The sequence below is a fragment of the Narcine bancroftii genome, chromosome 9, assembly GCF_036971445.1.
Source record: "Narcine bancroftii isolate sNarBan1 chromosome 9, sNarBan1.hap1, whole genome shotgun sequence".
Taxonomy (NCBI): Eukaryota; Metazoa; Chordata; class Chondrichthyes; order Torpediniformes; family Narcinidae; genus Narcine; species Narcine bancroftii.
In genome coordinates, this window is record NC_091477.1 from 57,204,997 (window position 1) to 57,220,046 (window position 15,050).

At 44.3% G+C, this 15,050-nt stretch overlaps 1 protein-coding gene across 2 annotated transcripts in view; it reads left to right on the forward strand.

Annotated features, from left to right (window-relative positions):
* The window catches only part of LOC138743675 (E3 ubiquitin-protein ligase NEURL3-like), a 28,794-nt gene extending 15,925 nt beyond the window's left edge, over positions 1-12,869 (forward strand). For both annotated transcript variants that reach the window (XM_069899249.1, XM_069899250.1), the window contains 3 exons: positions 3,958-4,503; positions 8,475-8,597; positions 9,927-12,869. In XM_069899249.1, coding sequence (XP_069755350.1) covers positions 3,958-4,503; positions 8,475-8,597; positions 9,927-10,171 — 914 coding nt within the window. In that variant the 3' untranslated portion in view covers positions 10,172-12,869. The remainder of the gene's footprint in view (positions 1-3,957; positions 4,504-8,474; positions 8,598-9,926) is intronic.
* The last annotated feature ends 2,181 nt before the right edge of the window (positions 12,870-15,050 follow it).

Sequence of the window (15,050 nt, forward strand, 5' to 3'; positions counted from 1 at the left end):
GATGGACACACCTCGATTTCCTTTTGTTAGCAATCATTGCCACAACTGGAAATTAAAGAGTTTTCATCTGAACACTCCCAATGGTTTCACCACAACCCTCAATGGCTTTGCTCCTTATTTTAATTTCACAATATTCACATGCTACTAATATGTTCGTCCACCTTCTACTGTTCTACCGATCTTGTCCCTTAATGTACAGTAGCGGAAAGATTCTAGACTGTGGTCCTTCCCCACTGAGAAACAAAGTTCAACAAGAAAGTGCCGATGGTGGGGGCTGAGTCCAATATGCAAATATGCTGGAGAAACTCAGCAGGTCATGAAGCATCCACAGAGAGTAAAGGGTGACTAATGTTTTAGGCCTGGGCCCTTCATCAAGGTATAAGGGGCTGGGGGGGGGGGGGGGGGGGAAACCAGGCAGGCACCTGAATAATGAAGTGGGGGGAGGGAGGAAGGGGCAGGGGGCGGAGCACAAGGCTAACATGATTACAGGTGGGAGGGGGAGAAGTGAGAAGAGTTGAGGCATAATGGGAAGGGATGAGCTCACTGATGGGAGTAGAAAGAGAAGGGGATAGGGAGCTGGAGGGGGGGTGCGGGAGAGAGAGACTCAGGGAGAGGGTTAACTAAAATTGGAGAAGTTGATGTTGATTTTCTCTGGTTGGAGAGGGCTCAGACAAAATATTAGGTGTTGTTCCTCCAATTTACAATCAGTGGATGAGGCCGTGGGCTCACATGCTGCAGTGGCGTAACGGGAGGGGTGCTCAGTCCCCCTAACATTTGAATGTGGCTACTCCCCTGACATGATGGTGTGGGAATAATGTGTGGATTTGAAATGATTGGCCACTGGGAGGTCCCTGTTATTGCAATCGACAGTGTGAAGGTGCCCAAGTGAAAAGTAGTGGGAAGAAAGACCTGGTTCTTCTGCTTGTGATGGTACTCAATGCCCAAGGCTTTCAGGAAATGTGTCACACTTGCTTGGTTCTGAGACAATGAAAATATGCCTGTGGAAATACAAATCCTCCAGATAATTGTAGTCATGGTCCTTGTGGTGGTACACTACCGGCCTACTGCAGGGGGAAACCTTTGGCCTACTGTACCACCGGCCTACTGCAGGGGGCAACCTTTGTACCTGCAGGAGTGTAAGGGGACAGGACAACACCTGAATGGATCAAGCCCCACCCAGTCAAGTGTCAATCACCCTCCGGGATATAAGCCTGCGCCGGCCTCCCGAGGCCTCACTCAGCGTTGCTACAGCCACAGCCAGCCTGGCTCTATGGAAGTCTTCGTGGATTAAAGCCTGTTGTGCAGTCTTTATCTTTGTAGTGTCTGATTCTGGCTAACAGTGCACCAAAGTCCTGGAGATCACGTGTCTGGAGAGAGGGGACGTAGAACCACCAACATTTGCCAAGCCCCCTTGAGTTCCTTGGCAAAGTAAAACACATTTTCATCTCTTCAGGTCTTCACACAATTAAAGGGGTGCAGTCTCAGTGTTACAGCAGGTCACCACATACAGTTTCGGTGTTGCTGCAGGTCCCCACATACAGTCTCGGTGCTTTTGCAGGTCCCCACATATAGTCTTGGCTCTGCAGGTTCCCACATACAGTCGCGGTGTTGCTGCAGATCCCCACATACAGTCTCGATGCTGCTACAGGTCCCCACTTACAGTCTCGGTGTTGCTGTAGGTTCCCACATACAGTCTCGGTGTTGCTGCAGGTCCCCACATACAGTCTTGGTCCTGCAGATCCCCGCATACAGTCTCGGTGCTGCTGCTGGTCCCCACATACAGTCTCGGAGCTGCAGCAGGTCCCCGCATACAGTCTCGGTGCTGCTGCTGGTCCCCACATACAGTCTCGGAGCTGCAGCAGGTCCCCGCATACAGTCTCGGTGTTGCTGCAGGTTCCCATGTGCAATCTCGGGCATCAAGTCATGTAGCGCTGAGCTGAGTAAAGGGTCCCAGCCACCGAACAACCAAATGACTAGTGCGGAGATGCAAGGGGGTTGTGGCTTTGTTATCACACATTCCAGTTTCCTTCTACCCACTACAACCCAGCCTTTCTTGTTGCAAACTAATATTTAGATAAAGTCTGTAAGTTACTCCAAAGGATTCTTGAGAATGATACATGAAAGAAACCAGGGACCATGCGCAGAGCTGGGCACTAGTTCCTCTGTCCTTGTTCCTCGTCCCCTGATGATTAGCTTGACTTCTCAAAGTGTGTCAACAAGGTCCTTCCCCTTTTTATCCTTTTTCTCAGAGACTGGAATCATTTTAGCCAATGTAATTGGTTTAAATCTTGTCTCCTATGCAGATGTTCCCTGGATGTATTCAGGATCCCCCCCTTTCCCTCTTCCATCTGGTTCTCTGAGAATCTTCAATTTCTCCATCATCTGTTTTGACTTCCAGTTTCACAAATGTATCCAGTTATCAGGAGTTTATATACTTTTTACCCCCTCCATAAATCTTCGTCCGCGAAGCCTAGCCAAAGAAATATAATCTCATAGTCTTTATGGGAAACTTTACACACCTTGTCATTACAAGGCTTAGTTCAATTCATTTGTTGAAGTTACAATGATTAAATGATGAAGAGAATTTATTTTCTTATTACTTCTCCAATTCACACGGAATGTGATAGGTGTGCAAAATGAGCTGCCGAAAGGAGTGGTTGAGGTTGGTGCAGTTACAATGTTTAAAAGGCATTTGCACAGGTACATGCAGAGGAAAGATTGAGAGAGAAAGGGGCCAAATGCAGGCAAATGGTCAACTTTAGGTGGATGATTCAATCAACATGGACAAGTGGTGTGAAGAATCTAAGGATAAATGCAAGATGGATGATGTTGTCATAGTTAATAATATTATATCTGCAATGTAAATATTGTTCCAATTAGTGCTTTCCCAAGCCAATCAGTGTGAAATGTTCCATTGATGAAGAATCCATTAATTTTCCTTTGTTGGGTTATTCCCTGTTACAAGATCAAACTAGCCACCACAAAGAAGGCATATCACACAGGGGTAAAGATGAACAATTACTTTATTAACAAAAATTCACCTTCAAACTTTAATTCAAAATCCCCCTTTTATAACAATGCCCACTGGTTACTATGCAAATTTCTATAACGGTGTAAAACTAATAAATTCCCCAGCCTAAATATAACATATGTAATTAAAGTCTAAGTTATATTTCCAACCAGCCCATAGAAAAACTTAGACACAAAACAAACACAAAACTTCGATCTCAACCAAGGCAAAGATCATAAACAAAATTCAGTTTGTTTGGTAAACTGAAGCCAAAAGATCTTTGAGAGAGATCACAAAATTCGAAGTTGTCTTCTTGTGTTGCTTGCAGAGAGAGGAACTGGCTTGGTCCGGATCCTTGCCTTCGAAATGTTCATCCCTTTTAAAATGCATTCTAAACTGTCTTCCAGACAATAACTCTGCTTGGGCTTCCTTCCATTCCACAGCCACACCCTACTGGACGGTTTATCATCCAAGTCCAGAAATTTTTAGATCATTTTCTGCACATGCTCAGTCCGTCTCCCACTCTCTCAGCAGTCCATCTTCACCTTGGCTCTCTAAGGCCAAGGTCACTTTTTAACATAAAACCACACAACACATAAGCCAATACACAACACAGAACTCTGTAACATTTCCAAATAGTAAATGATCAATAAAGCCCAATTCTGCACGATATTAAACTCATTTTACTTTAATTTTTGCTTAAAAATAGAACCTGCTGGGAAAATTCACCTATATTTCTAATAAACATTCACACTATTTCTCCTTTCATAAATGGTCATTAAAGGCACAAATGTCTTCAGAATACTCTGACAATTCTTGGGGATTGGTATTTCATAAATTGGACCCATGGTATTTTGCTTTTGTATTTCATTAGTACTGTTGAATAGCAGTAAAACAGAAAACTGTTGTTCTGAATTAACCATCGCTTCTCTCTGATTCTTTTGCAGAACAAGAGCGAGGAAATAACCAACTGATCATTTGTAAAAGAATTACAAAGCATTGCCAAAAAGTAAATATCTCACACAATCCTCTCTTCTTCCATCCATACACCAAAGGGTCTGCGATAAACCTGGATTTGTTCCATAAGTTTGCATGGAGAAAATCTGGATTCTGCAATGGGATCACCTTCACCAACCGTCCCATCCTCATCCAGGAGAAAGTGAGACTGAAGATCACTAATATGGACTTAACTTGGAGTGGAACATTACGATTAGGCTGTACCATATTCAACCCTTCCCTTATGGATCTTAGTGCACTTCCAAAGTTCATCTGCCCAGACCTGGAGAATATTTACGGCTTCTGGGCAAAAGCATTACCAGGAGATTCTATACAAGAGGGAGATGTCATTTCTTTCTGGGTGAACACTCAAGGCTTTTTCTTGTACAATGTGAATGAAGGGAGAGAATACCTTCTCATGACAGGGTTGTTGGTGGCCCAACCTCTGTGGGTGATTATGGATGTGTATGGAACAGCTCGAGGAGTTCAGCTCCAAGGTAAAGAGGGAATAGACATTTGAAAGATGTGATAATGCATTGAGTCAATATTTCATTATGTGTTGTATAATGTGAGAGTTTTACATTGGTTCACGTTATGTTGCTGATGGATTCATGTTGGAATACGCATAGAGAGCTAAGCCATAGAGCACACATGTTAAACTCTGGCCCGCGGGCCAAATTTGGCCTGTGATATAATTATATTTGGCCCGCAAGATCATATCAAAAATGTATTAAAGGTGGCCCGCTGGCCGCCGCGCCAGTATAGCGCATGCACAGTAACCGCTGTGTCCCAGGGTGAGAGAGAGAGAGAAAAATCCTGGCACTTGAAAAGTAGTGGTGGGTGGTTTTATAAACATGCTGTCGTGTCCCCCCGCCCACCCCCCCACCGCAGCGCGACCTGGCCGGTGTCAGGGGAAGCCAAGGCCGCTTCCCAGTGCCCGGAACCCCAGTGGCACAGCGTTTCTTGGAGCTGCAGATGGAGTCGGGATGCTGGAGGGAAGATTGGGGCTCCCCGCCGGGCGATGGGGGCGCCGGCCGCCGGCCGCCCTGCGCCTTCCCACCGGACCAGTGGCGGGTGGCCGGAGTACACATGGAGAGCGAGGCTGGTGGAACCCCCCGCCAATCTCAGGAGTGGCGTGGGCTGGATCGGGATTAGTCGCGCTCACCTGCTCCTCCACCGCTGACCGGGATCCCAGCGTGGTCCTGAGTGCGGAGATTGCCCTGGAAAGGTCCTGGAACACCGGCACGGAAAGAAAAGGGGGTCCGGGAGAAACTCAGCAGGTCAAGGGGGGTCCGGGAGAAACTCAGCAGGTCAAGGGAGGTCCGGGAGAAACTCAGCAGGTCAAGGGGAGTCCGGGAGAAACTCAGCAGGTCAAGGGGGGTCCGGCAGAAACTCAGGGGGGGGCCTGACCTCGCCAGGACCGTTGCCCACTCCCCCTCCCTGCCGCAGGCCGACCCGCGACTCACGGTGACGGGGCCGCTGATCCGCTGAGATGCCGCCCTGCAGCGAGAGCCGATGCTCCCGCACTGTCGTTGTCCAACTCGATCGCCCGCAAACCCCGCCCTCCCACACACAGGCCTGAGTAAGTATTATGAACTTTAATCTCAGGATAAAACGATCTTCCAATAGTTTCATGTCACAGTGATAAATATATTCCTGGTTAAAAATGGTCCTGCACCTGGATACAAGCTCATTAGGCATAAAACTTGAAAAGTGTGTAAATCAAAGGATATCTGTACCAATAGAAAAAGGGCATGGCAAATAATCCTGCTAGAGTTATTGCCCACAATCAGTCACCCATTTGATTGTTTCAGGAATCATGTTATTCTCCCACATTCTCAATAGCCCTCAGATTTTACTATTCGACAGCACACTAGCAACATTTGACAAATCCTCTATAGAGAAATATTATTTATTGAATATTTTATTTCTCATTTGTTAATGCTTCTGGAAAGAGTTTATCCAAAATTATTATTAAACATTTATTTTAATAAGAAAAAGTTTAACATTACATATGTTGAAAGAAGAGAAAACATGCAGATGTTGTTGAAAATTTTCAATAAATATTTAGTTCGGCCCTCGACTTAGTCCAAGTTTTTAATTTTGGCCCTCCGTGAATTTGAGTTTGACACCCCTGCCATAGAGAGTAAAAGGCTCCAAGTTTAGTAATTTGGACTTCAGATAAACCACCTCTGGCAGATCGAGTGTCCTCTGGGCGAGAACAGGGTGATTGCCCTGCATTTCTGTACATGTGCTCTCCATGAAAAGAAGATATTGACTGAGTATTTCAGCTGTGATGACCAACCAGCTGTGATATCCAGGCATACCATAGGGAGACTTGCACCTGGATCTGAGTGGTCCTCCAGAGAACCACAGAACTATACTTTCTCAGTGATCAATACCTGTGCAAGGGAGTACAGCATACAGAATGCTGAATGAGCTCATTGAGTCAGTCAATGCTAGAAAGTGCATGCTAACATTTCAAGTTGAGACCTTGCATTAGCACTGAAAAGGGAGTAAAAAGATCACCAGAATTTGGTAGTACATAGGAGTGTGGGATAGAGGTTGGTAGTGGATAGGTGGACCAAGATGAAGAGGGGATAATGGGCAAATGATAACCAGATGGGGGAAGCATTGGGAAAGGTGAATAAAAGTAGAGATGAGAATATGTGGGAGAAGGCCTGAAACTAGAAAACTCAATGTTCTTACTATTGGATTGTAAGCTAAATGGAGGATAAAATTAGCAAAACGTAACCTGTAAGTAGATTGATATACTTCAAATCTCTAAAACTAACATGAAGCCCAAAATGTAGATTCCAGTTAGAAGATGCCAAGTTTCACACAATGAGATTGCAGTTCAAGAGAGTGCTGTTGTTCAAAGATTTTGAACTCTTCTCTTCTATAGAAATGATAGTCAGAGCAGGTGCAGGATTAGAACTCTTCTAGCCTGTGCTAAACCATTTTCTGCCTCGTCCCACTGACCTGCACTGTCCATAGCCCTCCATACCATTCCCATCCATGCACCTGTCCAATTTCCTCTTAAATGCTAAAAATGAACCCGAATTCACCACTTCAGCTGGCAGCTCATTCCACACTCCCACTATTCTCTGTGTGAAGAGATTCACCCTAAACGTTTTCCCTTTCACCTTTAACCCTTGTCCTCTGGTTTGTATCTCATTTACCCTCAGTGGAAAAAGCCTATCTATATTTACTCTGTCTACCCCTTTGTAATTTTAAATACCTTTACCAAATCTCCCCTCATTCTTCTTCACTACAGGGAATAAGTCCTAATCTGTTTAGCCTTTCCCTGTAACTCAGTTCCTGAAATCAGGGCAACATCCTCGTAAATCATCTCTCTATCTTATTGATATCTTTCCTGTAGTTTGGTGACCAAAACTGCACACACTACTCCACATTTGGCCTCACCAATGTCTTAAACAACTTTACCAAAACAATACTTTGATTTATGAAGGCCAATGTGCCAAAAGCTCTCTTTACAACCCTATCCACCTGTGAAGCCACTTTCAGGGAATTATGTATCTGTATTCCCAGATCCCTCTGTTCCACAGCATTCTTCAATGCCCTACCATTTACCATATGTCTTGGTTTGTCCTTCCAAAATGATACACTTGCCCTTCCAAATTCAGAGAAAATAGTGTAGAAAATTTGGGTAAAGCAAGGAGAAAAAAAATTGGACAGAGAAAGCAAAACGATAAATTAAAAATAAAGGTGGCCCACCCCACCAAGTCCCAGCCCTGGACACCATCACGGCTGGGGCACCACTATTTCACCTCCAATCCAGGGTCCAGACATGGGCCATGGCCTCCACCAGGAACAGGCTCATTGCTGGGGCAATGGCTCTCAGCGTCAGTGTGACATCACTGCGCATACACCGGGCCTGGCCGTCACGTGACAGGGCGGTCGCAGCCCAGGTGCAGGACTACTGCTGACAGATGGAATAACTTGCTGTGAACCTCCTGCGTGATGACATCAAAGGGTCTGAGTAGCATCATTCCCACACCAAGGGGCCTTCCTCTGGACAACGAAGCGGCCTTGGACAGAGCGGGGTCAGAGTGGTCGGGGATAGCCCTCCTGTGCTGGCAGCCAGTTCGCGGAGGAGGCAGTGGCCTGTGTCTGGGCCCAGAGGTGAGATGCAAAACAGCCTGGGCATTTGCCCATGTAAATCAACCCCTCTCCCCCCCCCCCACCTTAACAAGAGTCCCCATATGCCCAGTAGTGGAAAGAATAGTGAATGGTAACTACCCTTTGTTCTGGATGGTATCAAATGCCTTGAGTGTTGTTAGAGCTTCACCGAGTCTTGTGCAAGCTGGAAATGTTCTGGAAGTCAGTCACCTGATGTCAGTCACTGCACGTTGCCAGGCTTCTAACTTGTTCTTGTGTTAATGAATGCCTCATACTGTATATTACCACAATGCTGAAGTAAGTTCTCTTCCTTTTGCTTCTTTAGATCCCTACATGAAACCTGTATCCCAGAACAAATTATTAAAACAGCCTTCCATCGCTGTTGGAAGAGATGAACATCAGACATTACATAATCGGGCATCTGTTGTTCCTGCAATACCCAACATTGGTGAGAGCAATTAGAAGAATCTTCAGGCTTTAGAAACAAAGAAATGCTGATGGTGGAAAACTGAGGAGAAGCTGCAGGGACTCGGCAGGTCACGGAGAGAAATTAACCCCCCAACCAGAAACCTGCCGAATCCCCCAGCTTCTCATCAGGTTACACATAGAACTTCACATTCTTCGTAACTTGCCAAACTAGACTGGACATAGGGGTGGGATGCATCATGTAAAGTAACATCTATCTCATAAAGAATCTGGCTTTAAATTCAAGGTTCAAGGTTCCTTTTATTGTACTTCAACTAATAACTGCTGTAAGGCAGTCTAAGGGACATCATGAGGATTGCCCCTAACAATGAAAGAGAGAGAAGAAATGAAGGCTACATTTGGAGACACTGAATATCCATGGATTCACTCTTGCAGCCTCTGAAGCCACACAGACTCCTGTTAAACCCATTGGCAGCCTGAGCTTCAGATCCAAAACCCTGATACGACCAGGAAGCCTTCAGCATCTGAGGTTGCTCAGTAGCCTTTTTGCCCTCAGCACCCTCCTGAATCCTGGTTCCAACACTTGGTTCCCATGAGTCAAGTGAGTCCTTCCACTGAGCCCCTCGCTGATCCACTGTCATGGTCACCTTCCCATGCTTTTCCTTCTTTTTGGGGGTGATATCCTCATTTCTGGTGCCCTGTTCTGGTCTGCGGATCCCTGGAGGCTACAAATTGAACAGAAACCTTTGGTCTTCAATGAGTAGGAGGACTCAGGCTGGAGAGATTATAGTGCATCTCTCGAGAGGTAGACAACAGTGTAAATAGAGGCATTTTCTGATTGGTCTCTGAATGATATTCCATCTCCCATGGTTCACCTCAGCAATAACCTCAACAATTATCCACTTCTACCCTGCTCTCACCTTCATGTGATTCATAGCTGTCTTTCCCCTTTCTTCACTCCTCCAGTTCCAATGCAGGGGATAGATTAATGACCCCTATCCTTTAGAAGCTGACAGAATTGTATGGAATTCAATATTATTTCCAGATGCATGCTAATTTACAAATTCTAAATATTTGAAATAAGCATGGATGGAATCAATAGACATGGATGAATTTTCTCCTTTGCCCAGAAAAGGTCATTGTTTCCTAAAATGCGAACCATCTCTTGTTTCACATATTTTAAATATTTATTGACCAGTCTCTAGGACAGCTAAGCAGGTAATACAAATGGAAACCATTTTTTTTTAAAGTTATTTCCAGTGTGTACAAATATTTGCTTTCACTAATATTGTGGATTTGTCATGGAGGTGTTCTGCACCTCTCTAATCAACAATTAAAATTTTATTTGCAGGCCATTCTGAATCCCGACCCTGGGTTTCCAAGCTACCAGGGAGTAACTGTGCCCAGAGCTCCAGGTCCCTGGAAGGAGAAGAAGAATGCATTGTTTGTTTTTCTCTCCAAGTAGACTCTGTATTATATAAATGTGGACACATGTGTACGTGTTATGGATGTGGGCAGAAGCTCCTCAGCAAGAAATGTTCATGCCCAATCTGCAGACAACCAATCAAAGAAATCATCAAGATATTCCGCATTTAACATTTAGATACATAACCCAGTAAGTATGATACCAATATGAATGCAGGCCATGCACTTTGTTATGAAGGTGTATTCTAAATGTGACCCTAAGAGACAAGGTCGAAACACAGAAAAGCTAGGAGAAGGATGAGGTGGAGGTTGATAAGACGATGACACAGGAGCAGAAATAGGCTATTTAATCATGAGTTGATCCATTTTTCTCATTATTCCCACTGCGTGGCCTTCTCCCCATAACCTTTGATGCCCTGGCCAAATAAGAACCTCTCAATCTCTGCCTTAAATACACCCAATGACTCTACAACTACCTGTGGCAACAAATTCCACTCGCTGGCTAAGAAATTCTTCCACACCTCTGCTCTTTGATCCTGAAGTTGTCCCTAGTTGTCCCTCCATAGGAAATAACATTTCTACTTTGTCGCAAATTGCTCTTATGAGATCCCCCCTCATTCTCCTAAATTCCAACAAGTACAAACCAAATCTGTCAAAAGCTCCTCCAATGATAACCCTATGCAAAAGCAAACTATGCCAAGTCAGCAAGAAGTTTAGGGCCACTGGCACAACATGTGAGACTCGGATATTCCAATACTTGGGACAAAAAGGCCACTGCTCTGGAGGAAGTAAATCCCAGATCCTACACGGTCAGAAAAGAAGAGGGTCAAATATTGAGGAGGAATTGAAAGAGCCTGCTGAAAACACAAGTAATGCTGCAAGAATGGACACATGCTGAAGATCCAGCCTGCACAGCAACAGAGAAAACACCACCAGTGCTCAACAGTAGTGGACCATCAGAGCTGACACAAGCACCTGTGTTTAGAAGATCTGCACACATTATTAAAGCACCAGACAGGCTAAAACTCTAAAAGAAAGAGGACTGCACACTTTAAAAAAAATATTTGTGCTGTTGATGTTTGTATTTATGTATTTAAATTGAAATTAATACTGAATTACCATGTAATTCTGCTAGATTGAACACCTTAAGGAAAGGGGATGTGGTGATTGGGAGTTGGTGGTTCTCCTGACTACTAGAGGGCATTGGAGATGGAATCATGTTTGTGAACTTCTGAAACTTCTCCAAAGTCAGCGTATCTTTCAATGATGAACCCAAAAGGTTAACCCATGGTTAGCATAGTAGTTGGTGCAGCACTATTACAGGACAGCAACTTGGGTTTGAATCCCACCTTGTCTAAAAGAAATTTGTATGTTCTCTCCATGTCTGCGTAGGTTTCCTCCCATCTTTCAAAATGTACCAGGGTTATAGATTAATTGGGTCTAATAGGGTGGCACGGGCTTGTGGGCTGAAAGGGCCCGTTACCTTGCTGTATGTCTCAATTTAGAAATGTTGAACTGCTCACAATACTCCAAGTGAGGTCTCACTTGTAAAATCTCAACATTACACCCCTGCTCTTCTATTCCTCGGGAAATGAACGGCAGCATTGCATTTGCCGCCTTCACCACCCACTCACCATGCAAGTTTACCTTCAGGCACGAGGACTCCCAGGTCCCTTTGAATCTGAGTATTTTCAATTTTCTCCCCATTTCAAAAACAGTTTGGCCTTTTATTTTTTTCTACTGAAGTCCAAGACAGTACACCTTCTGACATTGTATGACGGAAAAGCAAATGTGGAAAAAATGGGACAGGTTGTGAGGGAGAGGGGAAGGCTGCAAAATGAACCGAGGATGAAGCAGCAGGAAGGTTAGTGAGGGGGTAAAGGATGTACCCCTAGTCAGTGAGGTGATAGGGAAGCTGGAGCAAGCAACAACATGTTATTAAAGAGGAAGAGATTACAAGGAATTAATAAAAGAGGTCTGTGGTTTAGATATTGCTGAAGAGGGATCTCGGAGAGGTAAAAAATAATGCATGCAGTTATGCACATACACAGGTACTCATTCATTGGAAATAGATTACACTACGTGTCAATGTGAAATGCATATTTCTCAACCCTTCCTGGATCAGAATTTCAAATGATACCTATTGATTCTCAATCGTCACCTTCCCCCCTCTTCTTCCAGCTACAATGTGGACTCTGCTTCAATTGGTATAACTCTCCCCGCATCCAGTACGCATTTTCTTAGCAATTGTTTTTTGAGCAATAGTATTTTGTTCAGCTGCCTGGGGTTGTTAGAGTGTGTATTGTAAACACTGGAGATTGATACTGGATCACCAATCATGATGGGAAACTTAGTTTAGTGCTCTAGGTTTAAATCACAAACCCACCATTACATCTGTAAAATGTTAATGACTGGAGACTTGTGTACATGTCATTAGTTTGCCTGCCCCATAACTGTCATGGATCTGTGAACTCCTGCAATCTTGCACATTCCAATTTTAATTTCACTCCTCGAGGTCTTTCAGTTGCAATGACTCTCATCTCTGCCATTTCCTCCCTGAAGCCATTACCTTTCTTTCCAGTACTCTGTAAATGCTTTCCCTTTTGGCCAGGCCAAATTATCTGGCCCAATAACTCTCCTGCACCTGTATCAAATTTTGTTTCATAATGCAAGCACATGCAGTATATTTGTAATTGAAGCTGTAGTATTATAATTTGGTGCTCTTGTACAAAGGATATATATTTTGATTAAATAGATTTGATACCATGAGATGCCATCTTTATTATTACATTTCTGGTTTCAGGTATGCAGAGAATTTGTGATTTCAAGGATTATACTTTTGTGTATTCAGAGTGGGAAACTGCTAACCCATTGTGTGTTCCTCAGTGTGAGTGGGGGAGTCTGTAGAGGGGTTAACTATCATTCTTGTTCTATTAAATTCATGCCAAGCTCTGAACCTCCCCAGGTATCCCTGTTGGTGAATTTTTTAACCAATGCAGCGACCAAGCTAAAGCTATTAGAAAGTTTTGGCTTTGATATAGGAATTTGGTCAGGGAATTTGTAAAGGAACCCAATTGTGCTGCAGAAAGTTACAATCAATTTCCCAATGTTAACATCTGCTGGGGTGTGAATCCTTTAGTCTTGCTGGCCATTGCCAATGATACGTGGACTCACATAGCCAATGGGCTGGACGCTGGGAGCCTAGTTCCTCAATAAGACCATGAGCTCCAGGAATCAATGGCTGGCTTTTGGAGAAGTTGGAAAAATGCAGCATATATCCTTGATTGTTTCAAGGTGTTTAACCAGTAGGAGGTTTGAGGCTGTTTGTTTCATTCCTGATTTATACTTTATCTGCTAACACTGTTTCATGTAGAAAGAAACTATAAAATCAAACCATGCACTTCCTCAGTGACTGCTGGAGAACATAGAACATAGAACAGGCCCTTTAGTCCACAATGTTGTGCTGACCAATGGAAACCTACTCTACAACAATCTAACCCTTCCCCACCTTGCACCCAAAACTCATAGCTCAGTTGATTTCTTTGTAAGTTGCATCCTGAGCGGTTGTCTCAGGTTTCAATAGACTGGAGTCGGCCAATTGGCCTGTTGAGCCAGCACTGCCATTTTTCAGATCACATCTGATCATTCACTATCAGTACCCATTCCCAGTCTTATCCCCATAACCCTTAACTCCTCTGCCCACAAAAGCCTTATTTAACTCCATATTGTTAGGAATTAAAGTACCTTTAAAGAAATTGCTCGAGACAAAAATTGAGAACAAAGAACATTTATTACTACAACAATGCAAAGTTGGGTGCTTCCCCTTACCCTGGGAATACACACACATACTGGGGCTCACCCAACTTTTATACAGTCAATTTCAGTATCAGAATGCCCTCCCCCTTACATTCTTCTGCCCCCTGGATGGGTTTGGCATAGGTAATTCTTCCTGCCTACGTGCAGTTTCAGTACACTTGGAGGACCAGGGGGTATCCTGTGGGTGCCCCATCATGTCATTGTCCTTATTCACACCTTCCTGATTCTCTGGGCTACAGTCTCTTAATATGCAGAGTTGACTCATTCTATCTAGGGTTGGCTAATTTCATATGTATAAATCTGTGTATGGTTAGCTAATTAGAAATGTATGACTTGGTACTTCTGTCCAGGGCTAGGAGACCCTTATCTGATCCAGACTACCTCAACTTCCTACATTCTATTGTACCTTACCATTCCTTATCTTAGTCCTATGGTCTTGTCACAAAGGATAGAAGATTCTTATGTTAATCGTGCTGACTCTGCTTTCCTGCATCCTAAGCCCCAAACTTATCCTGTTTGAACTGGTTTCAGCCATTTTACTGATGAACTTTAGTTTCTTCCATGTTCATAATTTTAGGTCAATTTTCCCATCTCTCACAATCCTCACTTTTCTTTTAGATCAGTAATACTGATCTTTCACCATGATCAGTGTTACTGATCTTTGGTTACTAGTGTCAGTGTGACTGATCCCCCCCCCCCCCTTCCTCACTTTTCTTTTAGATCAGTAACACTGATCTTTCAAGTGTAAGGTGTAGTTTTACCCAGCTGGTCAATAACCGAATTGTAATGTCTGTGTAAAGTCTTTAGGTAGGGGAGCACCATGAAGGTCAGGGGAGTGAGTCCAGCTGCTTATTAGGGTTTGGAGTATCAGGCTCCAGTTCTCAGTAAAGAGTCTAGTCCATCCCATACGTTGAAATATGGAAGCAGTGTCTTTGAAGCACACGACCTTTGTTAAGTGTTGTCCCGACGAAGTCTGTGAGAGGCGCTGCCTTCAGCAGCGAACGAGTCGCAGTCTATGAGAAGCGCTGCCTTCAGCAGCGAACGAGTCGCAGTCTATGAGAAGCGCTGCCTTCAGCAGCGAACGAGTCGCAGTCTATGAGAAGCGCTGCCTTCAGCAGCGAACGAGTCGCAGTCTATGAGAAGCGCTGCCTTCAGCAGCGAACGAGTCGCAGTAGTCAGGCGGTTCCGTTTGATTGTGGCTAGTATCTGATGTCCCCTTCAGCCCCGAACCCTA